Below are 24,929 nucleotides of genomic sequence, written 5' to 3'. Positions count from 1 at the left end.
TGGGGCCATTCTATCCTCCTCATTTGATGCAAACCTTTTGTGTGATATGAAGGGAGAAAATCCAACAGGAGCCTAGGATAATAATCCTCATCCAACACAGTCATATAAATAATAATCGAGAGATTTCCCTGGTGGTTCAGTGGTTAAGACTCTGCACTTCCACAGCAAGGGGCACAGGTGTGATCCCTGGTTCGGAAACTAAGATCATTAACATCATCGTCGTCATTGACAAGAACCAATACAGCCACACCCAGGCACTCAAGCCTGTGTGACTTGTTGAAGGAGATTGCAAAGAGAGGTTGAGATGCAACAAATATTTCTGGAGCGCTTGTGCCATACATCACATGAGATGCCTTTGCAAGTGCTACTGAATCTCCACCTCAGTCCTGTGAGATAGCTACTTGGGAGAAGAGGAAACTAAGGCTCAGGGAGATTAATATTTATGACACAATTCCTACCTAGGGGGCGGGAGGTTGTTATCAATCCTGTAGAATCTGATGTAGATACGGCAAGGTATCTACACAAGATACCATGTGATTGTTAACTTACAGACTATAGAACAGGAAAAGCAGTCTGATGGAGATTGTGGTGAGTTGAAAATCAGGAAATATCACCTCCTGCCCTGTCCTGTTCACTTAGTATCATGGTACTCCTTGTTGTTGTTGTACAACTCTTTGTGACCCTGTGTACTGCAGCATGCCAGGCCTCCCTGTCCCTCACCATCTCCCAGAGTTTGCTCGTGTTCATGTTCATGGCATCAGTGATGCCATCCAGTCATTTCATCCTCTGATTCCCTCTTCTCCCACCCTCCATCGTTCCCAGCATCAGGGACTTTTCCAATGAGTCATCTGTGCACATCCTATGACCAAAATACTGGAGCTTCAGCTTCAGCATCAGTCCTCCCAGTGAGTATTCAGGGTTGATCTCCCTTAAGATTGACTGGTTGATCTCCCTGCTGTCCAAGGGACTTTCAAGAGTCTTCTCCAGCACCACAGTTTGAAGGCATCAATTCTTTGGCATTCTTCCTTCTTTACAGTCCAGCTCTTAAAACTGTACGTGCCCACTGGGAAGACCATAGCCTTGACTACTTGGACCTTTGTTGGCAGAGTAATGTGTCTGCTTTTCAACATACTGTCTAGGTTTGTCATTGCTTTCCTGCCAAGAAGCAATCATCTGATTTCATGGCTGCAGTCACCAACCGCAGTGATTTTGGAGCCCAAGAAGAGGAAATCTGTCACTACTTCCACCTTTTCCCCTTCTATTTGCCATGAAGTAATGGGGCCGGTGGAGAAGGCAATGGCACCCCACTCTAGTACTCTTGCCTGGAAAATCCCATGGATGGAGGAGCCTGGTAGGCTGCAGTCCATGGGGTCGCTAAGGGTCGGACACGACTGAGCGACTTCCCTTTCACTTTTCACTTTCATGCATTGGAGAAGGAAATGGCAACTCACTCCAGTGTTCTTGCCTGGAGAATCCCAGGGATGGGGGAGCCTGGTGGGCTGCTCTCTATGGGGTCACACAGAGTCGGACATGACTGAAGTGACTTAGCAGCAATGGGGCCGGATGCCATGATCTTAGTTTTTTTTAATATTTAATCTTAAGCCAGCTCTTTCACGCTCCTCTTTCGCCCTCATCAAGAGGCTCTTTAGTTTCTCTTCACTTTCTAGCATCAGAGTTGTATCATCCGCATATCTGAGGTTGTTGATGTTTCTCCCACCTATCTTGATTCCAGCTTGTAACTCATCCAGCCTGGCAATTCCCATGATGTGCTCAGCATATAGGTTAAACAAACAGGGTGACAGCAGACAGCCCTGTCGTACTCCTTTCTCAATCGTGAACCAATCAGTTGCTCCATATAGGGTTCTAACTGTTGCTTCTTGAGCCACATACAGGTTTCTCAAGAGACAGGTAAGATGGTCTGGTATTCCACCTCTCTAAGAGCTTTCCACAATTTGTCATGATCATGGTACTAGCAAGGTTTTAAAGTCAAAGTCACCAGGTTCCAAACTTACTCTACCACTCAATAGCTGGGTGCCTCAGCACATTATATCATTTTACTGAGATTTCATTTTCACATTTATGAAATAAGGATAAACATGTCCACCCCCAAGGAGTGCTGCTGTTTAGTTGCTCAATCATGTCAGACTCTTTACGATCCCATGGACTGTAGCCCTCCAGGTTACTCTGTCAATGGGATTTCCCAGGGAAGAATACTGGAGTGGGTTGCCATTTCCTTCTTCAGGTGATCTTCCGGACCCAGGGATGAAACCCATGTCTCCTGCATTGGCAGGTAGATTCTTTACCGCTGAGTCACCAGGGAAGACCCTTTATGATAATAGCCATTATCAAATAGCCACAAAATTATTATTTTAATTTGTATTTTTGATTGTCAGTGAGGTTTCTTTTTATTAATATATGTCTATGTATTTGTTTGTATTTATTTTACAAAATTCCTTTTCATGTCCTTTCTCATGCTCCTGAGTCATTCACTAATTTTTAAAATTGCTTTGTAGGAGCTCTTTATGATTTGAATAATAATTGTGGTGGAAACTGCCAGTTGCTTATCTGATATGCTTTCTTTGCTTCTTTCTTACTAACAGAACTGTTCTTATTGGAGAAGGAAAGGGCAACCCACTACCATCCATGGGGTCGCAAAGAGTCAGATACAACTTAGTGACTAAGCACACACACCTAACTTATAAACAATACTTGGCCATTGAAAAATAGCCTTACCTGTGTCAAAATGTGTAATTCTTCAGCTCTGTGGTGTCTGCTTTACTTAAAATCGATTAGAAAAATTGTTTTAGTCTTTTTGTGTTTAATCATATAAAATGTTTTTTAATGTGTGCAGATATGAAGCACATAACTTAATTATTTAAATATTGTTTCAATCCAGAATATTTAGGTAATATGGTTGTCATTAATGATAAATCTTGCTGAAATAAGTTACAATTTACTGCCACTAATAAAACATCATAGCAATATTAAAAAAAAAGAACTGTTCTGAAATAGTTTATATAAATGAAGTTTTACAACATGCAGTTCTTTGTGTTTGGCTTCTTTCATTCATGTTTTCAAGGTTCATCTGTATTATAGCTCATATCAGTACTTCAGCCCTCTTAATTGCTGAACAATATTCTATTGTATATCTGGTTTATACCAGATTTTATTGTATTTCTTCATTCATCAGTTGATAGACATGTTCTTTCAATTTTTTGGCTATTATGAATAATGCTACTAGGAACATTCATGTAGAAATTTTGGTGTAGCTGTATATTTTCATTTTTCTTAGTTATATACCGAAATAATATCAATACAAAAATAATACTGAGTATCAAAATATTGAACTCTATGGCAATGGCACCCCACTCCAGTACTCTTGCCTGGAAAACCCCATGGATGGAGGAGCCTGGTGCGCTGCAGTCCATGGGGTCTCGAAGAGTCGTACACGACTGAGCGACTTCACTTTCACTTTTCACTTTCATGCATTGGAGAAGGAAATGGCAACCCACTCCAGTGTTCTTGCCTGGAGAATCCCAGGGTGGTCTGCCGTCTATGAGATCGCACAGAGTTGGACACGACTGAAGTGACTTAGCAGCATGGATGTGAGAATTGGACTATAAAGAAAGCTGAGGGTCAAAGAATTGATGCTTTTGAACTGTGGTGTTGGAGAAGACTCTTGAGAGTCCCTTGGACTGTAAGGAAATGCAACCAGTCTATCCTAAAGGAAATCAGTCCTGAATATTCTTTGGAAGGACTGATGCTGAAGCTGAAACTCCAATACTTTGGCCACCTGATTCAAAGAACTGACTCATTTGAAAAGACCCTGATGCTGGGAAAGATTGAAGGTGGGAAGAGAAGGGATCGACAGAGGATGAGATGGTTGTATGGCATCACCGACACAATGGACATGAGTTTGAGTAAATTCCGGGAGTTGGTGATGGACAGAGAGGCCTGGTGTGCTGCAGTCCATAGGGTCGCAAAGAGTTGGACACGACTGAGCGACTGAACTGAATTGATGCTGAAATTAATGGATTCAAAAGGAGGACATGATTCTTTGCCACATTAAATATTCATTCATTCATTCATTAAATATTTACAGTTTTGGACTTCCCTGGTGGTCCACTGGTTAAGAATCTGCCTGCCAATGCAAGGGACATGGGTTCAATCCCTGGTCCAGGAAGATTCCTCATGCTCCTGGGCAACTAAGCCCATGCACCACAACTACTGAGCCCGTGCTCTAGAACTGGAGAGCCATGGCAAGAGAACAGCCCCACTTGCCACAACTAGAGAAAGCCTGAGTGCAACAAGAAGGACCTAGTGAGGCCAATAATAAATAGTTTAAAATTTTTTTTTAATATTTATAGTTTCAATATATTCCTTCATTTATTCAACTATCTATATTGAATGCTTACTATGTATCAGGCATTTTGCTAGGAGCCTTAAATAAAATATTACATGAAAATCCCCAGGAAGAAACTATTTTCATCTGAAAAATCTATTACAAATAGAACTGGACCTCAGATATTTTAGCTTAGTTTGTTGGCAGCTTTTTCCCTATAAGTGGAATTGTAAGTGGATCGTATGTTAACTCTATATTTAACCTTTTGAGGAACTTGCCAAGCTTTTTCCAAAGTAGCTGCCCTACATTGCACTTCCACCAGCAGTTTTTAAGGGTTCTAATTTCTCCATATCCTGGCCAACATTTGTTACTGTTTTTGATTGTAGCTATCCTAGTGGATGTGAAGTGGTATTTCATTGTGGTTTTGATTTGCATTTCCCTGATGACTAAAGATGTTAAGCATCTTCCACAAAAGTGGAAAGCAGACTAGAATACTGAAATATTATGAAGCTATCATACCAGCTCTGAACTGTGTATCTCCAGACTTATTTTTTTAATATTTATTTATATTTATTTATTTGGATGAGCCAGGTCTTGGTGGTGGTAGGCAGGATCGTCCATCTTCATTGTGGGATGCAAGATCTTTACTTGTGGCATGCAAACTCTTAGTTGCAGCAAGTGGAATCGGGTTTCTTGGCCAGGAATTGAATTTGGGCCCCCTGCATTGGGAGCACAGAGTTTTAGTAACAAGATCACCATGGAAGTCCCCAGACTTATTTTTTATATGAGAGAAAAAATGGTAAGCCACTGGATTTGGAGGATCTATGGTGCAATTCTTTTTTTTTTTTTTTTCTCCTTTGGCTGACCACATGGCTTGCAGGACTTTAGTAGCTTGTGCTCAGACACTCAGTTGTGTCTGACTCTGCAACCCAATGAACTGTAGCCCGCAAAGGCTCCTCTGTCTGGGATTCTCCAGGCAAGAATACTGGAGTGGGTTCCCATTTTCTTCTCCGGGGAATTGTCCCAACCCAGGGATCAAACCCAGTCCTACAATCAGATGGTGGATTCTTTACCATCTGAGCTACCAGAGAATTTATTTGATTTTATTTTTTAAAATCAATTTATTTATTTTAATTGGAGGCTGAGTACTTCACAATCAGTTCAGTTCAGTCACTCAGTCATGTCCAATTCTTTACAACCCCATGAACCACAGCACACCAGCCCTCCCTGTCCATCACCAACTCCCGGAGTCCACCCAAACTCACATCCATTGAGTTGGTGATGCTATCCAACCATCTCATCCTCTGTCATCCCCTTCTCCTCCTGCCCTCAATCTTTCCCAGCATCAGGATCTTTTCAAATGAGTCAGTTCTTTGCATCAGATGGCCAAAGTATTGGAGTTTCAGCTTCAACATCAGTCCTTCCAATGAACACCCAGGACTAATCTCATTTAGGATGGAATGGCTGTATCTCCTTGGAGTCCAAGGGACTCTCAAGAGTCTTCTCCAACACCACAGTTCAAAAGTATCAATTCTTCGGCACTCAGCTTTCTTTACAGTCCATCTCTCACATCCATACTTGACTACTGGAAAAACCATAGCCTTGACTAGACGGACTTTTGTGGACAAAGTAATGTCTCTGCTTTTTAATATGCTGTCTAGGTCGGTCATACCTTTCCTTCCAAGGAGTAAGCGTCTTTTAATTTCATGGCTGCACTCACCATCTGCAGTGATTTTGGAGCCCAGAAAAATAAAGTCTGACACTGTTTATACTGTTTCCCCATCTATTTGCCATGAAGTGATGGGACCAGATGCCATGATCTTAGTTTTCTGAATGTTGAGCTTTAAGCCAACTTTTTCACTCTTCTCTTTCATTTTCATCAAGAAGCTCTTTAGTTCTTCTTCATTTTCTGCCATAAGGGTGGTGTCATCTACATATCTGAGGTTATTGATACTTCTCCTGGCAATCTTGATTCCAGCTTGTGCTTCTTCCAGCCCAGGGTTTCTCATGATGTACTCTGCATATAAGTTAAATAAGCAGGGTGACAATATACAGCCTTGATGTACTCCTTTCCTGATTTGGAACCAGGCTGTTGTTCCATGTCCAGTTCTTTTTTTTTTCCATGTCCAGTTCTAACTGTTGCTTCCTGACCTGCATACAGGTTTCTCAAGAGGCAGGTCAGGTGGTCTGGTATTCCCATCTCTTTCAGAATTTTCCACAGTTTATTGTGATCCACACAGTCAAAGGCTTTGGCATAGTCAATAAAGCAGAAATAGATGTTTTTCTGGAACTCTCTTGGTTTTTCCATGATCCAGCGGGTGTTGGCAATTTGATCTCTGGTTCCTCTGCCTTTTCTAAAACCAGCTTGAACATCAGGAAGTTCACGGTTCACGAACTGCTGAAGCCTGGCTTGGAGAATTTTGAATATTACTTTACTAGCGTGTGAGATGAGTGCAATTGTGTGGTAATTTGAGCATTCTTTGGCATTGCCTTTCTTTGGGATTGGAAGGAAAACTGACTTTTTCCAGTCCTGTGGCCACTGCTGAGTTTTCCAGATTTGCTGACATATTGAGTGCAGCACTTTCACAGCATCATCTTTTAGGATTTGAAATAGCTGAACTGGAATTTCATCACCTCCACTAGCTTTGTTCATAGTGATGCTTCCTAAGGCCCACTTGACTTCACATTCCAGGATGTCTGACTCTAGGTGAGTGATCACACCATTGTGAATGTCTGGGTCGTGAAGACCTTTTTTAAATAGTTCTTCTGTGTATTCTTGCCACCTCTTCTAATACCTTCTGCTTCTGTTAGGTCCATACCATTTCTGTCCTTTATTGAGCCCATCTTCACATGAAATATTCCCTTAGTATCTCTAATTTTCTTGAAGAGATCTCTAGCCTTTCGCATCCTGCTGTTTTCCTCTATTTCATTTCATTGATCACTGAGGAAGGCTTTCTTAACTCTCCTTGCTATTCTTTGGAACTCTGCATTCACATGGGTATATCTTTCCTTTTCTCCTTTGCTTTTCGCTTCTCTTCTTTTCACAGCTATTTGTAAGGCCTCCTCAGACAGCCATTTTGCTTTTTTGCATTTCTTTTCCATGGGATGGTCTTGATCCCTATCTCCTGTACAATGTCACAAACCTCCATCCATAGTTCATCAGGCACTCTGTCTATCAGATCTAGTCCCTTAAATCTATTTGTCACTTCCACTGTATAATCATAGGGATTTGATTTAGGTCATACCTGAATGGTCTAGTGGTTTTCCCCACTTTCTTCAATTTAAGTCTGAATTTGGCAATAAGGAGTTCATGATCTGAGCCACAGTCAGGTCCCGGTCTTGTTTTTGCTGACTGTATAGAGCTTCTCCATCTTTGGCTGCAAAGAATATAATCAATCTGATTTCGGTGTTCACCATATGGTGATGTCCATGTGTAGAGTCTTCTGTCATGTTGTTGGAAGAGGGTGTTTGCTATGACCAGTGCATTCTTTTGGCAAAACTCTATTACCCTTCACCCTGCTTCATTCGGTACTCCAAGGCCAAATTTGCCTGTTACTCCAGGTGTTTCTTGACTTCCTACTTTTGCATTCCAGTCCCCTATAATGAAAAGGACATCTTTTTGGGGTGTTAGTCCTAAAAGGTCTTGTAGGTCTTCATAGAACCGTTCAACTTCAGCTTCTTCAGAGTTACTGGTCAGGGCATAGACTTGGATTACCGTAATATTGAATGGTTTGCCTTGGAAACGAACAGAGATCATTCTGTCGTTTTTGAGATTGCATCGAAGAACTGCATTTTGGACTCTTGTTGACTATGATGGCTACTCATTTCTTCTAAGGGATTCCTGCCCAAAGTAGTAGATATAATGGTCATCTGAGTTAAATTCACCCATTACAGTCCAGCTTAGTTCGCTGATTCCTAGAATGTCAACATTCACTCTTGCCATCTCCTGTTTGACCACTTCCAACTTGCCCTGATTTATGAGAAGACAATGGCACCCCCACTCCAGTACTCTTGCCTGGAAAATCCCATGGATGGAGGAGCCTGGTAGGCTGCAGTCCACGGGGTCGCTATGAGTCAGACACGACTGAGCGACTTCCCTTTCACTTTTGACTTTTATGCCTTGGAGAAGGCAAAGGCACCCCCACTCCAGTGTTCTTGCCTGGAGAATCCCAGGGATGGGGGAGCCTGGTGGGCTGCCATCTCTGGGGTCGTACAGAGTCGGACACGACTGAAGCGACGCAGCAGCAGCAGCAGCAGCATGGACCTAACATTCCAGGTTCCTATGCAATATTGCTCTTTACAGCATTAGACCTTGCTTCTATCACCAGTTCCATCCACAACTGGGTGTTGTTTTTGCTTTGGCTCCATCCATTCATTCTTTCTGGAGTTATTTCTTCACTGATTTCCAGTAGCATGTTGGGCACCTACTGACATGGGAAGTTCATCTTTCAGTGTCCTATCTTTTTGCCTTTTCATCCTGTTCATGGGGTTCTCATAGCAAGAATACTGAAGTGGTTTGCCATTCCCTTCTGCAGTGGACCACATTCTGTCAGACCTCTCCACCATGACCCATCCATCTCGGATGGCCCCACATGGCATTGCTTAGTTTCATTGAGTTAGACAAACTGTCATCCATGTGAGCAGATTGTCCAGTTGTCTGTGATTGTGGTTTCAGTCTGTCTGCCCTCTGATGCCCTCTTGCAACACCTACCATCTTACTTGGGTTTCTCTTACCTTGGACGTGGGGTATCTCTTCATGGCTGCTCCAGGAAAGCGCAGCCACTGCTCCTTACCTTGGCTACTTTACAATATTGTATTGGTTTTGCCATACATTGACATGAATCCACCACAGGTGTACATGTGTTCCCTATCCTGAACCGCCCTCCCACCTCTCTCCCTATCCCATCCCTCAGGGTCATCCCAGTGCACCAGCCCCGAGCACCCTGTCTCATGCATCAAACCTGGACTGGCAATCTGTTTCACATATGATAATATACATGTTTCGATGCTATTCTCTCAAATCATCCCACCCTCGCCTTCTTCCACAGAGTCCAAAAGACTGTTCTTTGCATCTGTGTCTCTTTTGCTGTCTCGCATATAGGGTCATCATTACCATCTTTCTAAATTCCATATATATGCATTAGTATACTGTATTGGTGTTTTTCTTTCTGACTTACTTCACTCTGTATAATAGGCTCCAGTTTCATCCACCTCATTAGAACTGATTCCAATGCATTTTTAATGGCTAATACTCCATTGAGTATATGTACCACAGCTTTCTTATCCATTCATCTGCTGACGGACATCTAGGTTGCTTCCATGTCCTGGCTATTATAAACAGTGCTGTGATGAACACTGGGGTACACGTGTCTCTTTCAATTCTGGTTTCCTCAGTGTGTATGCCCAGCAGTGGGATTGCTGGGTCGTATGGCAGTTCTATTTCCAGTTTTTTAAGGAATCTCCACACTGTTCTCCATAATGGCTGTAGTAGTTTGCATTCCCACCAACAGCGTAAGAGGGTTCCCTTTTCTCCGTACTCTCTCCAGCATGTATTGTTTATAGACTTTTGGATAGCAGCCATTCTGACTCGCGTGAGATGGTACCTCATTGTGGTTTTGATTTGCATTTCTCTGATAATGAGTGATGTTGAGCATCTTTTCATGTGTTTATTAGCCATCTGTATGTCTTCTTTGGAGAAATGTCTGTTTAGTTCTTTGGTCCCATTTTTTGATTGGGTCATTTATTTTTCATACCAGGGAATTTATTATATCAGTTTCTGTGAATCCAGAATCTAAAACTATCTTAGCTGAGGCTACAGTTATCCAGTGGATGGACTGAGGCTGGAGATGGTTCAGTGACATGGCTGTTGAAGGGACTGTTCCTTACCACATGGACTTCTCCATAGGACTGCCTGAATGTCCTCACAGTTAGGCAACTGGCTTCTCCCAAGAGAGAAAGAGACTAAGATGGAAGCCCCTATACCAAAACACACACATCACTTCCACTTTATTCTATTTTCAGCATCTAGTCACTAAGTCTAGGCCACACTCAAGTAGAGAGGAAATAGGCTCCACTCCAGAAAGTGAAGAATATCAAAGAATTGGTGGGCATCTATTAAAACCAATATGCAGATACATTAACTTTTTGTTCTTTATAAATACTGAAAATGTTTTCCTTTCCACTTTGTTTATACAGCATGTCACCTTAAAGAAATAATTAATCCCACCCTTAACTACTGTTTTGAAATGCCATTAAAATCCTGGATGATTATTTTCCATTGATCCATATATAATATATTCAATATATAGCTATTTCTACTCTAATGCCACACCGCCATAACTATTGATTTTTCTCTCTATATAATTGATCCTATCTTATTAGTTCTAATAACTAAAAGGTCTATCTTTTGTATGTGTGTTTCCCATTTTTCACATTCAAATTATATTCTAAAAACAAAATAACATCTACAGCTGTGATGTTCAGTTAAATCTTTAACAACAGGCTCTCCAGGGAGAACAAAATGCCCTACTTTTTAGCATGTACTGATTTTTCTCCTATAAATACTGGTTTTAAGCTAGCAACTCGCAATGTGGTGTTTCCTCCATACAGATATAATCGAGATAAATAATTTCAGAGCATAAATAACAGTAAAACAGTTAAGGGCTGAATTGTGTATCACCAAATTCATAGGTTGAAACCCTGCCCCCAGTACCTCAGCATGTGACTCTATTGGGGATCGGGCCTTAAAAGAGATGATTAAGTTAAAATGAGACCACTGGGGTGGGCCCAAATCCAATCTGACTGGTATCAACCTAAGAAGAGGATATTTGAACACGGGAGGCAGGCACACAGAGAAAAGGACAGTGTGAGGACATAGAAACACGCAGCCAGCTACAAGCTAAGGACAGAGGCCTCCCAGGAAACCAAACCTGTTGACACCTTGCTCTTGCATTGCCCCCAGAACTGTGAGAAAATAAATTTCTGTCACTTGAACTACTTAAGCCTTTTGTTATGGCAGTCCTAGCAAACTACAAAAGGTAGTACAATAATTAGACTGTGATGAGTTTTCAGTACTTTTAAAAATTTTTCTTTAAATTATGCTTGCACAATTTTTATGTGTGACCACACGGCACAGCGTGAGGGTTCTTGGTTCCTGGACTAGGAGTCAAACCCTGGCTCCCTGCAGTGGAATCTCAGAGTCCTAACCACTGGACCACCAGAGAAGTCCACCATTTTATTTTCCTAAATAAGTTTTTTAAAGAAACTTTTAAATCTTTCTTTATTTGCTGTCTTAAGCCAGGTTTGGGCATAGCACGCAGGATCCTAATTCCCTGACCAGGAAATTGAACCTGTGTACCCCGCATTGGGACCACAGAGCCCCAACCACTGGACCGCCAGGGATGTCCCCAGAACTAATAGTAAATGTGCTTTTCAAAAATAATTAAGGACACCTTGCCCTCAGTTTGGATTTACCTTACAGATAAAATCCCCTCTGTTCCTCCCTCCACTTTGAGAATCCCTGACGAGGCATAAGGGAAGGACCAGCCAGCGGGTATCCCCACTTCCGCGTCACTGGAAAGTGGAGGCCTTAAAGGACATAAAGGTGAAGAAAAACTAGACAAACTTGAGCCAGTCTTTTAAAAATTACCAATGATAAACAAACGGGCATTGACTTGGCAAGCAAGACTTTTAATGACAGGCTGATGTAGGCTGGCAGAGTTTGAGAGAGTGGTTTTTATAACAGGCAAGCTCCTTTAGGCTGCAGTTTTTAGCATAAGCTGGCTGGCTGCGACTTGTGACCTCGCACCTCCCAGGTGGAGGTCACAGACTCTCTTGCGGTGAGGATCCCTAGACAGAGCGACACTGACCACAGGAAGAAGAGAGAGATGGCGAGGTAAGGACAGTTTTTTGAGGGACAGAGGAAAGGAGCCCTTTATAGGTACGGAAACTCCGGGTGTTAGCCTCGACAAGCGGATCTGCGGAAGCACCGGCTCCTTCTACTCCCCTCTGAAGTCCAAAGGAACAGCCGCGGCTTAAAGGCCCTCGGTTCCGCCCTGGGGCCTTTGTTCCGGCGCTTACTGTTCCAGAGTCAAACGCCTGAGGGATGTGGGCGGGGGCGGGAGCTGCAAAGCAGCAAACCGGGGGCGGGCGCAGCAGAGACCTCGTCACCGCTGAGGCCGCTAGGAGGCGCGCGAGCCCTTGCAGCCGCCCGGCCCCCGCGCCTGCGCAGATAGCTGCGCACGTGACCGCCACCCCCGGGAGTCCGCGCCCCCACGAGTCCTCGCCCCCGCGTGTTACATAACCCGTGCCCTGGCGGCGGCGGTGGTGGCGCTTCTGGCTCTGAGAGCTGGGAGCGTTACCAGCAATCGCCATTTGGCCACCACCCTTGGGTTTGGCGCAGTGGCTTTTCATTTTTTGAATCCCGACGCTGCCGTTTACCAGCTCTAGTCACAGACAAGTCGGTTAGCCTTTCCGAGCCCCAGTGTATGAACCTGTAAACACTGGGCCATTTTAGTTGTGTGGATTAAATGAGAGGTGATGGGGTTGCATAAGGCACACTTACAGTGAGCTCAACAATTAGGGCTTCCCTGGGGGCGCAGCGTTAAAGAATCCTTCTGCCAATGTAGGAGATAGTTTCCATCCTTGGGTGGGGAAGCTTCCCCTGGAAGCTTCCTGCGGCAACTGACCGCAGTACTCTTGCGTGGAGAATTCCATGGACAGAGGAGACTGGTGGGCAACAGTCCTGGGGGTCGCAAAGACTTGAACACGACTGAGCACGGGAGTGTGCACACAAACACACCAATTCTCAGATTAAATAGGGTGGCAGGTCTCCAGGTACTGCTCCCCACCAACGGTGGGACTGGACTCTGCCCTTGGCCCTAGGCCTGAGCCTGACTGCGGTTCTAGTGTTTTGCTTTTCAAACTAGTGTTTTAAGCTGCCTCTTTTCCGTATAACACGACCCACCTTCTGAAGGCAGTCTAACAGTTTCATCTGGCGCCCACCCAAAGAAGCAACAGTCCCTTCCCGCGCCGGGAGGAAAACGGGCTTACTTACCGAGGGCCATCTCCAACGTGGCACAGGAGTATGACCTTAAGAAATCACACAGGCAATTGAGATTTAATAGATGTGTGAAGCCAGGTCATCAGGTTCTCCTGTAACTGTTACAGGGACAGCAAAGTACATGTGATAAATCTTTAATGAGGAATGAGAACACACTAAACTTATTCCTGGAAGAAATGAAGCAGAAATAGGTGCCTCACACTGGCCATACATGGCAGAAAAGGAAAAAGAAAAACAGTCTTGTCACAGTTCACACTTGGGCCAGACAAGAGGGCGTTGGGATGGAAGGATTTCACAACTAGCCAAGGATGGCATAACAGGTTTAGAAACCAGATATGTTCCAGCCGTTTATGAGGTTGTATCTGTGGTGGAACCTACCCAGATCTACTAAGAAGTATTGGCCAAAGCTCTGTCCTCCAGAATATAGCAAGGTTGGTATCTTCTGAGGGGGACTTGCCCGACTGCTTTTATGTTTCCAAACTAGAAGCCCAAGACCCTGGTGTAAAAGTAAGGAAAGACTTTGTGGGGGCTTCCTGGCGCCTCAGCGGTAAAGAATTCACCTGCAACACAGGAGAGTTGGGTTCAATCCCTGGGTCAGGAAGATTCCCCGGAGGAGGAAATGGCAACCTGCTCCAGTATTCTTGCCTGGGGAATCCCATGGATAAAGAAGGCTATCATCCACGGGGTCTCAAAGAGTCAGACACGACTGAACAACAATAAAATGAGCTCGTGACCACTTCTTCCACCTCCTTTCCTGGAGGCAGTGCAGCAGTGTGTTTAATAAAGCCAGAGAGTTCTACAAAGATACAAATCCCAGTGTCCTTAAAAAAAAAAATTTTTTTTTTCTTCTGTACGCCAACATTTCAAATGCAAAGTCCTGGGTAGTTGCAGTATTTTTCCTGATTTGCTTTTACAGTTTACATCCTAGAAGCAAAGTTGGACATCAGAGAGAAAGGCCTTGGCTTTGTCATTGCTGCTCACAGGTGGCAGTACCACTCTGCAGTCCCACACACTTTATGAATGTGCTCATAAAGGCATTGAAGTCTTCCTCCCCCCAACATCACCCCTATCCTTCGCTCTGCTGTAAGCATGAAGTTCTGTTTCAAAGTCACATGCATGAGGCTAAGATTCCTCCTTGAGAGCCAGGGAGAGCTGATCCTGGGCTTAATGTGGTCATGAGTTGAAGATGCTCCAGTATTTCCAGTTGCATCCTTTACATTAAGCAGGCATGGAAACAAGCCTCAAACAGTTCTTGCATGTTGGGAAGAATGTGTTTAGAACTTTAAGGGTTTTCTGTTGACAAAGAAGTGAAACTCACTGAGCGGCCTAGCAAGTGGATCATGGTGGCTCTGTGGAAGAAACTGAAAAACATGAAGAACAGAAAAACAGTAATAAAAAACTGAGGAACTCATAAAGAGGAAGAACCGAACAGCTCAAATTTTCATAAACTTGTTAAAGTGTTCCATGCTGTAAAATAACTGAACAATTTCATTTCTGAACAAAATCCCTCTGTGTAGAGAAACCTGAAAAGTACATGTGGTTAAATCTATACATTGTAATTCCTTGTAACCCAACAATTCTGCGTGTAAGTATGCCCCCGACAAAAATGAGTTGCCTAGGTCCATCAAAAGACTCCTGATATCTGTACACAGTAGCTTTCTCCATAGTAGCTAAAAATGGAAACAGTTGTGGTATATCCATACAACGTGCACATGCTGTGTGCTCAGTTGTGTCTGACTCTTTGTGATCCCCTGGACTGTAGGCCGCCAGGCTCCTCTGTCCATGGAATATTCCAGGCAAGATTAGGAGTAGGTTACCATTTCCTCCTCCAGGGGATCTTCCCGACCCAAGTCTCCTGTGTCTCCTGTATTTCAGGTGGACTCTTTACTTGCTGAACCATCAGGGAAGCCCACTCATACAATGGGATACTCAAACAACTATCATTTCATGCAACAACATGAATGACTCTCAAAGACATAATGTTGAGGAAAAAACAGGTCAGATACAAAAGAATACAAAGAATACATACTGTATTGTTTCATTTGCAAGAAATCGATGAAGTCAGTCAGTCCGTCAGTTCAGTCACTCAGTCATGTTCAACTCTTTGCCACCCCATGGACTGCACCACACCAGGTCTCCCTGTCCATCACCAACTCCCAGAGCTTACTCAAACTCATGTCCATTGAGTAGGTGATGCCATCCAACCATCTCATCCTCTGTCGTCCCCTTCTCTTGCCTTCAATCCTTCCCAGCATCAGGGTCTTTTCAGATGAGTCAGCTGTTCACAGCGGGTGGCCAAAGTAAAGCTAATCTGTAGAGCTCAAACAACCAGTCCATTCTAAAGGAGATCAGCCCTGGGTGTTCTTTGGAAGGAATGATGCTAAAGCTGAAACTCCAGTACTTTGGCCACCTCATGCAAAGAGTTGACTCATTGGAAAAGACCCTGATGCTGGGAGGGATTGGGGGCAGGAGGAGAAGGGGACGACAGAGGATGAGATGGCTGGACGGCATCACCGACTTGATGGACGTGAGTCTGAGTGAACTCTGGGAGTTGGTGATAGACAGGGAGGCCTGGCATGCTGCAATTCATGGGGTCGCAAAGAGTCGGACACGACTGAGCAACTGAACTGAACTGAACTGAACACCTGGGGTCTTGTGATCACGTAGTCTGAGGGGTCTCACAGCTGGCTGGTCATGTAGTCTTGAGAAACTGGCACCAGCAGGGAAAAACAGGATATCGCCTTAAGGGAAAAATAGGATGCCGCCAGGACAATGTGGCCACTGTGACTTCATCCCTTGTTGTCAGGTCACCACAATGGGTCATTTTTAAATTATACCCTATAAGCCCCTTGTGGACCCTAACACTGAGCCCACAAGCTCTAGAGCTGATGCTCCACAACAAGAGACGCCCCACCCGTGCAGTCAAAATAAAAAAGGAAACCTCCCTTTCTCTCTTTCCTCCTCCTGGTCATAGCATCTAATCAGTCACCAGATCTTGCCGTTTCATCAGTGTTTCTTGAATTCTTTTCATCCTTATTTCAACTGCCCTATTCCAGGCTCTCAACACTTTGTCAACTGGGCCACTGGAACCAATCTTCTTGCTCCCATCTATTTCCCTTGAAGCCTGCTTTCCATTGCTGCCAGGGTGATCTTTCTAAAAGGAGTTTTCCGCCATGTTCCTCCCCAGTTTCTTTCTTATGTGGCTCCCTGTTACCCATCTGTCCTACTAGGTAATGTTTGCATTCTTAGGCCTCCTGATCTCACACCCACTTCCCTAGGCTTGTGTCTCAAGCTTCCGTTCTTGCTACAGAAACCCTGAAGTCTTCCAAGCGCTACTGCTTCTGTTTTTTGTTTGTTGGTTGCACTGGGTCTTCATTACAGTGCACGGGTTCCTCAGTACAGTGACTGCTCTCGTTGTGGAGCACAGGCTCTAGGCACGTGGGCCTCCGTGGTTGCGACACACGGGCTAAGTGCTCCATGGCATGTGAAATCTTCCAGGACCTGGGATGGAAGCCATATCCCCTGCACTGGCAGGGAGAGTCTTATGTACTGTACCACCAGGGAAGTCCTGGTTTTTCTTGTTGTTGTTTTTATGTTGACCACTCAGTCTGAATGTCTTCTTCATGCAGAACCACTTGTCAGATAAATTCCTTGTCTTTTTTTTCTTTTTTGGCCGCACTGGGTGGCATGAGGGATCTTAGTTCCCTGACTGGGGATTGAATCTATGCCCCCTGCAGTGGAAGCATGAAGTCTTAACCACTGGACACCCAGGGAAATCTCCTCCTGTCATTCTTAAAGATTCAGTCCACTGTCATCTCCTCCAGGACACTTTCCTTTCTAAACTGCTTGATCCCTGGTTAGCAGTCCTATCCTTGTTACTCCCCTAGTACCTTCTAGATACCCAGAATTTTATCTAACACATGATAAACTGTTTTATAAATGTTCTTGTAACTTCCTTGAGGATTCACTGCTTAGTCCTTAGTGCTCAGCACACATGATTAAATTTGAACCAGAAATTGTTCTAAGTGCTTTACTGAATAATCTCACCGGATCCTCACTAGAGCTTATGCAGTAGATAAACCAATAGTATCTCCATTTTACAGACAGAGAAACAGGCATGAGGAAGTTAGTGTTGGCCCAAGGTCCCCTGCCTAAAAGCCTTCAGGCATTCACATCCAGTCAGCCTGGCTCCACAGAAGGTATTGCCACTATCTTATATTGTGCTAAGTCGCTCAGCTGTCTCCAACTCTTTATGATCCCATGGACTGTAGCCCTCCAGATGCCTCTGTCCATGGGGATTTTCCTGGCAAGAATACTGGAGTGGGTTGTCATTTCCTCCTGCAGGGAATCTTCCCAATTCAGGGATCAGATCGGCATTTCCCTCATTGAGAAATTATTTACTGCTGAGCCACGGATATTGCATCTCTATAAAATGGGCACTTGGGACTTCCCTGGTTGCCCAGTGGTTAAGAATCCGCCTTGCAATGCAAGGGACGCAAGTCCGATCCCTAGTTAGGGAACTAATATCCCACATGTCTCAGAGCAACTAAGCCCATGCGATGCAACTAGAGAATCTGTGCTCTGCAGTGAAAGATTTCTCATAATGCATCTAAGGCCTGATGCAGTCAAATAAATACTTTTAAAAAGATAAAATGGGCCCTTAGTAAATGTTATGGAAACAGAAATAGCTATGCTTAGTTGAGTGCATACTACTAGCAGACTTTGCCTGGATTATCTCAACCCTGTGAAGTAAGCACCATCATTATTCCCATATCACATAAGAGAAAACAGCTCTGGAGAAGTTTGGCAGCCTCTCCAAGGTCACAGAGCTAATTAGTGCAGTAGCTTCACGCACAAGCAAGGTCTTAACCACTGCACTACCAGATGAGGCCACTAGCTCAGCAATGGATTCATGTGTAGGGTGATGCATGCAGACCTCGGACACCTGCCGCGCAGAGCCAGAAACTCAGATTTCAGAGCCCCAGGCTTACAGCCGGCTGACTCACACCCCAGGTCAGAAAAAGATCAGCCCAGTAACATGACCTAGAATCAGCAGCACTCGGAAATAGACGGCACCACAATGGAGGTCCTTCCTTGACCTCGTGTCCCGTATCCTGTGGGGCTCATGAGCTGGTTGCCCAGGCGACTCAAAGTTTTTGAAGAACAGACCTCCAGGGACCTCAAAACGACGATACCATGAAAGGGTTAATTCTGAGCTTGGGCGGCTGGAGGCAGACTCCCTAGTGGCCAAGAATGGGTTAAGCGCCGGGCAGATCGCCTCGGGGGCGACCTGCACATTGCCCAGAGGTTAACTGCCCGTGAGTGGCCTTTACGCACCACGAGGCCCCGACGGCCCCCGCCTCAGCCAAGTGTTAACTACCCTCTAGGGCCCCCACCGGGTCGTGGCCTCGGGGCGCGACTCGACCTGGCGCAGCAGCGAGAGGGTTAACCGCCCCAGAGGGCTTTATGGGCGGGGCCTGGGGGCGCGGCCTGGGGGCGGGGCCGGAGGCGGAAGCGGCCGGGGTTCTGCCCCCTGCGCGCTTCGGTAGCTTTCGGCTCAGCTCCTCCGGAGGGCCGGCGACCTCCGGGCACGCGAAGACGGGCGAGGTTCGGGGGCGGTGACAGGGGCACGGAGCGGGTGAAGGGGACGGTCCCTGGGTAGGTTCAAAGGCGGCGAACTCGCGAGTCTCGAGAGGCCCGGACAGGTGGGTGAGGGCAGGGTAATGATGGGCCTAGGAGCTTTGAGGGGAGCGAAAAGGGAGGAGAGGAGCGGTGAGCAAACTTGGGGACAAGGATGGATGCAAACCTGAGTGACGAGTCCCCGCCAGGATCCCTCGGTTCACACCCTCTTCTCTCCCAAATCCTCGCTAGGTCGATCCCGACCCGGAGCTCAACTTTCAGAAGAGAGACGCCGCAGCAAACCTCTATCGGGGAATCGCCCAGCTCCTCATCTCCATGGGCCAGACGGCCTTGGCAGGGGGCAGCAGCGACCCCTCCACCCCACAGGCGCTGTACCCTGACAGGTCTCGTCCCGAGGGCTTGGAGGAGCTGCTGTCTGCTCCCCCTCCTGACCTGGGGGCCCAGAGGCGCCACGGCTGGAACCCCAAGGACTGCTCGGAGAACATCGAGGTCAAGGAAGGGGGCTTGTGCTTTGAGCGGCGGCCCGTGGCCCAGAGCACTGATGGGGCCCGGGGGAAGAGGGGCTACTCGAGGGGCCTGCACGCCTGGGAGATCAGCTGGCCCCGGGAACAGAGGGGCACCCACGCCGTGGTGGGCGTGGCCACAGCCCGCGCCCCGCTGCAGGCTGACCACTATGCGGCGCTGCTGGGTAGCAACAGCGAGTCGTGGGGCTGGGACATTGGGCGGGGGAAACTGTACCATCAGAGCAAGGGGCCTGGGGCCCCCCAGTATCCACCTGGACCTCAGGGTGAGCCGCTGGAGGTGCCAGAGAGGCTGCTGGTGGTACTGGACATGGAGGAGGGAACTCTGGGCTACGCTGTCGGGGGCACCTACCTGGGGCCGGCCTTCCGCGGACTGAAGGGCAGGACCCTCTATCCAGCAGTAAGCGCGGTCTGGGGCCAGTGCCAGGTCCGCATCAACTATCTGGGCGAAAGGAGAGGTGAGGCCTGGGACGGGTGTAGGGCGAGTGTTCGGTCCCTGGTGGCTGTGGTTTGGGATGGATGCTCAGCGCCTTACAACCACAGAGGGAATGGGCCATCATCTGACTTGTTCTCCTACTCAGTTCAGTGCCAGGATTGGGTAAGGGACTTAACAGCTGTTACCTAAGTTCATCTTCCTAACAGTCCTAGAGGTAAAAGTAAGTAAAAGTTGGGAAAGCAACTTGCTAGTAGGTGGTGAGTCCTCAGAACAGAGGGACACACCCCAGGGATTAGGGCTTCCCAGGAGAGCTCAGCCCCTGGAACAAGAGGTGCAAAGGGTTAAATCTGCCCTGAGCTAGGAATCCAACTCCAGGAGGAAGAGGACCTGCGGTGCCAGGCGCCCAGGGCGTGTACCCGGCTCTCTGGGCTCTGACTCTGTGACACATACCTACTTCCTTCTTCCACCAAACCCCAGGAAGGAGCCATTGAGGCTGGGGCACCTGGAAGGAGAGCAGTGAAGGAGGCAGGCCTCGAGGTGGGGCTGCGGGCAGAGGCCTCCTTGGGGAACCAGGGAGCCAGGTCTTTCTGCAGTTGCAAAGTCTTCAGCGGAGGGTGGCTGCCTCTCCCCACTGTAGCCCATGGGAACCATTGTAGAGTGAAGGCGGCCTGTCTTTTTCACCAGCCCCAGTGCCAAGGCCTCTCTGGATTCAAAGCCTGGGCCAGCCCCACTGTCAGAGCCCCCTTGGCCCCTTGTTTAGAGGGCCTTAGGGCTTCACCCCAGCTCTGACTGGGGATGTGTGAGATCTGAGATGCCTCCCCCAGAGCAGATGCAGAACTTCAGGGCACCTTAGGCCTCCCGCTCAACCATGGTGGGAGTGGACTTGCAGCCAGAGAACAGAGGGAAGCTGGGCAGGACCCCGTGGTTTGAGGACTTCTGGCTGGAGGTTGCACCCATACTCACCTTCCCTCCTTCTCTTCCCCAGCGGAACCACACTCCCTTCTGCACCTGAGCCGCCTGAGCCTGCGCCACGCCCTGGGGGACACCCGGCTAGGCCTCGTTTCCGCCCTGCCCCTGCCCCCTGCCCTGAAGCGCTACCTGCTCTACCAGTGACTGGGGGAACCACACGTGGCCCTGGGGCCTTGACTCGCCCCTCAGGGGCAGGAGGCACTGCTGGCTACCTACCACCAGGGAGGCTGCGGGCAGGCAAGGCTGTGTCCCACCCCCACCCCCACCTCAGGTCTGAGTGCCACCGCTCCAGAGCCACCACCCAGAGGGTGGAAGGGACAGAGCTGTTAGTCAAGGCTGTGGCAGCCTGGTACGCAAGACATTTTTGCAAGTAAAAATTATAAGAGATGTGCTGCTGTAGAAACTGGTCTGTGGTATTTTGGGGCACAAGGGTCCCCCAGCTGCCTCAAGAAAGGCAAAGAGATGATGGGGGCAAGTTCAGTGAAGAACAACCACAGGGCTCAGTGCCAGGTGTTTATTCCCCCACACGCGGGACTGTGCAGACGCAACACACACAGGCGTTGGCACCGTGGGAGGGAGCAGCGCCCTGGCCTCAGCTGAGGACAGGGCTTTCTCTCAGCCCTTGGCCTCATGGCGGGAGACGGGACAGGACCAGTTCTCTCCTGTCTTCACTGGGGACTGAGGGGACCCACGAGCAAACCACCCTCCCACCTCTCAGCCAAGAAGCAGCCACCTTGGTGACAGGTTTAGTTCCAACGGGTACAGTAAGTGGAGGCGGGATTGTTCTGGTCCCAACCATGACAAGGTAGGGTGTAAACGGTAAAGGAAGAGGTACTTTGGATTCGGCCACGAGAGGGGTCAGGCGACACCACGAGAAGCGTGTGTGGAGGTCAGGGGGCAGTACAGTTACTGGGCCTTCTGAGCTACCTAGTCCCTGGCTCGGCAGGAAGGGTAGTGGAGATAGACAGGGCTTATTGTTTGGCATTGATGATGTCAACGAACTCAGGCTTGAGGGAAGCACCGCCCACAAGGAAGCCATCCACATCAGGCTGGCTTGCCAGCTCCTTGCAGGTTGCCCCCGTCACAGAACCTGGGAAGGGAGACAAGAGCAGGGAGTGGTCAGCGATGAGATGGGGGTACTCCACACCGACCTCCAGGTTGAAGGAGGGCTCGGTCTGGTTCTCAGCCCACCCCACCTCAGGCTGGAGCCAAACCCACTTACCCCCATAAATGATGCGGGCGCTCTGAGCCACTGCATCAGAGACGTTGGACTTAAGCCATCCCCGGAGCTTTTCGTGTACTTCCTGGGCCTAGAACAAGAAGCCAGACTAAGACCTTCACTCACTGGGGAAAAAACCCTGGGCTCCAGTGGAGACAGGCAATGTGGTTTGCGGGCAAGAACCCTGGGGCTTCGATCCCACCCAGGCCCTGGAATGGGTATCCCGGGACAAGTAACTCTCTTTTCTCTTACTATTTATTTAGTCTTGACGTGTAGCATGCAGGATTGACATGTAGCATTCAAGATCTTAGTTCCCTGACTAGGGTCAAACCAGTGCCCCCTGCAGTGGAGGCTTAACCTCCAGGGAAGTCCCTCTCCTGTCTTTTAAATGAGGGGTTGGCCCAGGTGGTCTCTGTGGTCATCCATTTCTACCAAGACAGGGGAGGATGAGGACAGGGCTCCTGGGCTTGGTTACCTGTTGGGGTGTTGCCGTCTTGCCAGTACCAATGGCCCACACAGGCTCATAGGCCAAGACAACCTTGCTCCAATCCTTCACGTTATCTATGGGACAGAGATCACAGGTGGCAGGGTGAAAACAAGGAAGAACATAACCAGTTGTTTCCCAGAGAATGAGAGTGCTGGTGGCCTACTGCCCCCTGGTGGCTATTATAGGAAAGTGACATTAGAGGCAGGAGTAGAAGTAATAGGAAGGATACAGGATTCCCACCCTCCCCTTTCCTGCATCAGCACCAGATAGGCTCAGGCTGCAGGGCGTCCGACCCCACCCTCTGTGTCTCATAGCCCTGGGCTCAAAGGCCCCTTTTCCAGAGATACCTGCGATGACCTTGGTTTGCTCGAAAACGACCTTCTCAGTGATGCCAGCTTCCCTCTCATCTAACTTCTCCCCAATGCAGGCAATCACTCCAAGTCCCTCTGCCAGGGCATGGGCCACTTTCTGCCCAATCAGCTGTTGAGGAACGGACTTGGTGAGCACCCGTCTAGGAACAAGCCAGCCCTCATCTCCTCCCCCCGCCCCGTTACTAACCTCATCTGACTCCCCAAAGACATGCCTTCTCTCGGAGTGCCCCAGGACTACCCACGTGGCTCCAAGATCTTTGATCATGCCAGGGCTAAAGGAAGAGAAAAGCCGTGGTTCAGCAGGGAGCCCACCCTGTCGCTGTCCCCTCCATGAGGACAGTGAGGGCTGGGGGTCCCCCTCCCACCCCTCTGCCACTAGCATCTTACCTGATCTCCCCCGTAAAGGCCCCATTGGCCACTTTGTAACAGTTCTGCGCAGCCACGGCAATCTTGGGATCTAGCTTCTGCCGGGCGAAGTCAATGTAGGCGGTGGGGGGTGCGCAAACCACCTCTGAGGATGAGATGGTGACAGACGGGATGAGATCACAGGGAAATCTTCATTCCCCAGACCCCATCCCGTGCTCCAGAGTCCCCTCGCCTTCACCACTTTCTTAGTTCTGCTTTTGCCCTTTTTCACCCCAGCACGATCATCTCTGTCCACTTTGCAGCCCAACTGGGCCTGTACCCAAGTCTTTGAGCCTCCCAGGTACCCCTAAGAGGCCATGGCCCTTGCCCTGCCCTCTGCTCTTTAGCAGCTGTGGCTCTGATTTCCCCAGGCTATTCTGGGCCTGGGCACCTCTTAGACTCAGCATTCTCTGGGGGCCAACCCCGCCTCCCTTCTAAAATAGCCCATCCCCACCTCCCCTAGGCCAGGCCAGGATTTTCAGCAAAAGCAGAAGGAGCCAACTCCTGGGATTTGTACTAGGGTCTTTGGGAGAATAAACCACAAGGGGATGCCTCTTGATCAGCTCCGAGGTTCTGTGACTTAGGTGGGTAAGGGGACAAGGACGCAGGCCGTGGGTGGCAGCGAGTCGACCAGTTCCTAGAGGCCTTGCGCTTTCCCGTTTTTAGGCTGGAGAAAACGGTAGGAGCGCGCCTCATTTCCAAATGGCTCTGCCCCTTTCCGCGGAAGGCCGGAGTCCTACAGGCCGCCGAGCGGTCTGGATCGGAGCGATAGCTCAGGAGGCCGACCCGGCTCGGTAGGGGAGCTCTGCGGCCCCGGCGAGGCGCGGGGAGGAGTCTCCGGCGGGCTACGTGCGGCGGCGCACGGAGCCGGCGCCCAGGGGGCAGCCGGAGCCGGCAGGCAGCCTCCACCCCCAACGCACCGGGCAGCCGCCCGCTTCTCCCGATCGCCCGCAGGGGCTGGGCTCACCTTTCAGTCCCGGCCGGTGCAGGCCCCGTCTGCGCCCCGGGGCCACCATCCTCCCCACGACCCACAGCCAGGGGGTACCGTGAGATGCGGCCCCGCCTTTCCCCGCCGAAACACCCCCGGTTCAGCGGCCACGGAGCTCAGGCCCAGATCCCGACAGCCCTGGACCCCAGCCCTGCACGCAGGGCCACGCGGACCCAGGCTGAGAGTTCCGGAGAGGGCGACCACGCCCGACCGCCCACCCTGGCCCTCCCTGGCCAGGGCTCACCGGTGTCGGCCGGCACCTTGGCCGCGTTCAGAGTGTTGATGAGTTCCCCCAGATTGTTCTTCCTCCCGTTCATCTTCCAGTTCCCCCCAACGAAGAACTTCCTGGAGGGCGCCATGGCCGAGGAGCAGGCACGCTGAAGGTCAGGAGCAGCGCGCCCCCGCTTCCACTGGCCGCTTATATAGAGCGCGGAGATGCAGAAACCCGCCCCCTCTACGTCCTCATCCATGGCTGGCCTGGCCCACGGGA

At 48.5% G+C, this 24,929-nt stretch overlaps 2 protein-coding genes and 1 long non-coding RNA gene across 3 annotated transcripts; 1 reads left to right on the top strand and 2 right to left on the bottom strand.

Annotated features, from left to right (window-relative positions):
- Positions 1–14,125: 14,125 nt before the first annotated feature.
- LOC112584472 lies at positions 14,126–19,336 on the bottom strand. The gene is made up of 2 exons (XR_003108665.3): positions 19,210–19,336; positions 14,126–14,764 (listed from the first exon to the last, which is right to left on the bottom strand). It is a non-coding gene; the product is annotated as an uncharacterized LOC112584472 (long non-coding RNA).
- Positions 19,337–19,358: 22 nt separating this feature from the next.
- On the top strand, positions 19,359–21,368 carry SPSB2 (splA/ryanodine receptor domain and SOCS box containing 2). Its single transcript, XM_025283119.2, has 2 exons — positions 19,359–20,022; positions 20,986–21,368. The coding sequence occupies exons 1-2, from the start codon at positions 19,359–19,361 to the stop codon at positions 21,111–21,113; spliced, it is 792 nt and encodes a 263-aa protein (XP_025138904.1). The 3' UTR covers positions 21,114–21,368.
- A 101-nt stretch (positions 21,369–21,469) lies between these two features.
- TPI1 (triosephosphate isomerase 1) lies at positions 21,470–24,921 on the bottom strand. Its single transcript, XM_006065848.3, has 7 exons — positions 24,684–24,921; positions 23,434–23,557; positions 23,234–23,318; positions 23,023–23,155; positions 22,664–22,749; positions 22,192–22,279; positions 21,470–22,059 (listed from the first exon to the last, which is right to left on the bottom strand). Exons 1-7 carry the CDS (start codon positions 24,907–24,909, stop codon positions 21,941–21,943), a joined length of 861 nt encoding a protein of 286 aa, XP_006065910.1. The 5' UTR covers positions 24,910–24,921; the 3' UTR covers positions 21,470–21,940.
- Between the last annotated feature and the right edge of the window lie 8 nt (positions 24,922–24,929).

This window comes from Bubalus bubalis, chromosome 4, assembly GCF_019923935.1.
Source record: "Bubalus bubalis isolate 160015118507 breed Murrah chromosome 4, NDDB_SH_1, whole genome shotgun sequence".
NCBI classification, from domain to species: Eukaryota; Metazoa; Chordata; class Mammalia; order Artiodactyla; family Bovidae; genus Bubalus; species Bubalus bubalis.
This window is presented reverse-complemented; position numbering and strand designations above follow the sequence as displayed.

Bases quoted from the DNA above. Each gene is read 5' to 3' on its own strand.
- TPI1 (XM_006065848.3), bottom strand. From the start codon at position 24,909: ATGGATGAGGACGTAGAGGGGGCGGGTTTCTGCATCTCCGCGCTCTAT. The intron at 23,156-23,233 runs GTTAGTAACGGG...GTTCCTCAACAG, and splicing joins TCTTTGGGGAGTCAGATGAG to CTGATTGGGCAGAAAGTGGC. The intron at 22,750-23,022 runs GTATCTCTGGAA...TCTGTCCCATAG, and splicing joins GCAAACCAAGGTCATCGCAG to ATAACGTGAAGGATTGGAGC.
- SPSB2 (XM_025283119.2), top strand. From the start codon at position 19,359: ATGGGCCAGACGGCCTTGGCAGGGGGCAGCAGCGACCCCTCCACCCCA. The intron at 20,023-20,985 runs GTGAGGCCTGGG...TCTCTTCCCCAG, and splicing joins CTATCTGGGCGAAAGGAGAG to CGGAACCACACTCCCTTCTG.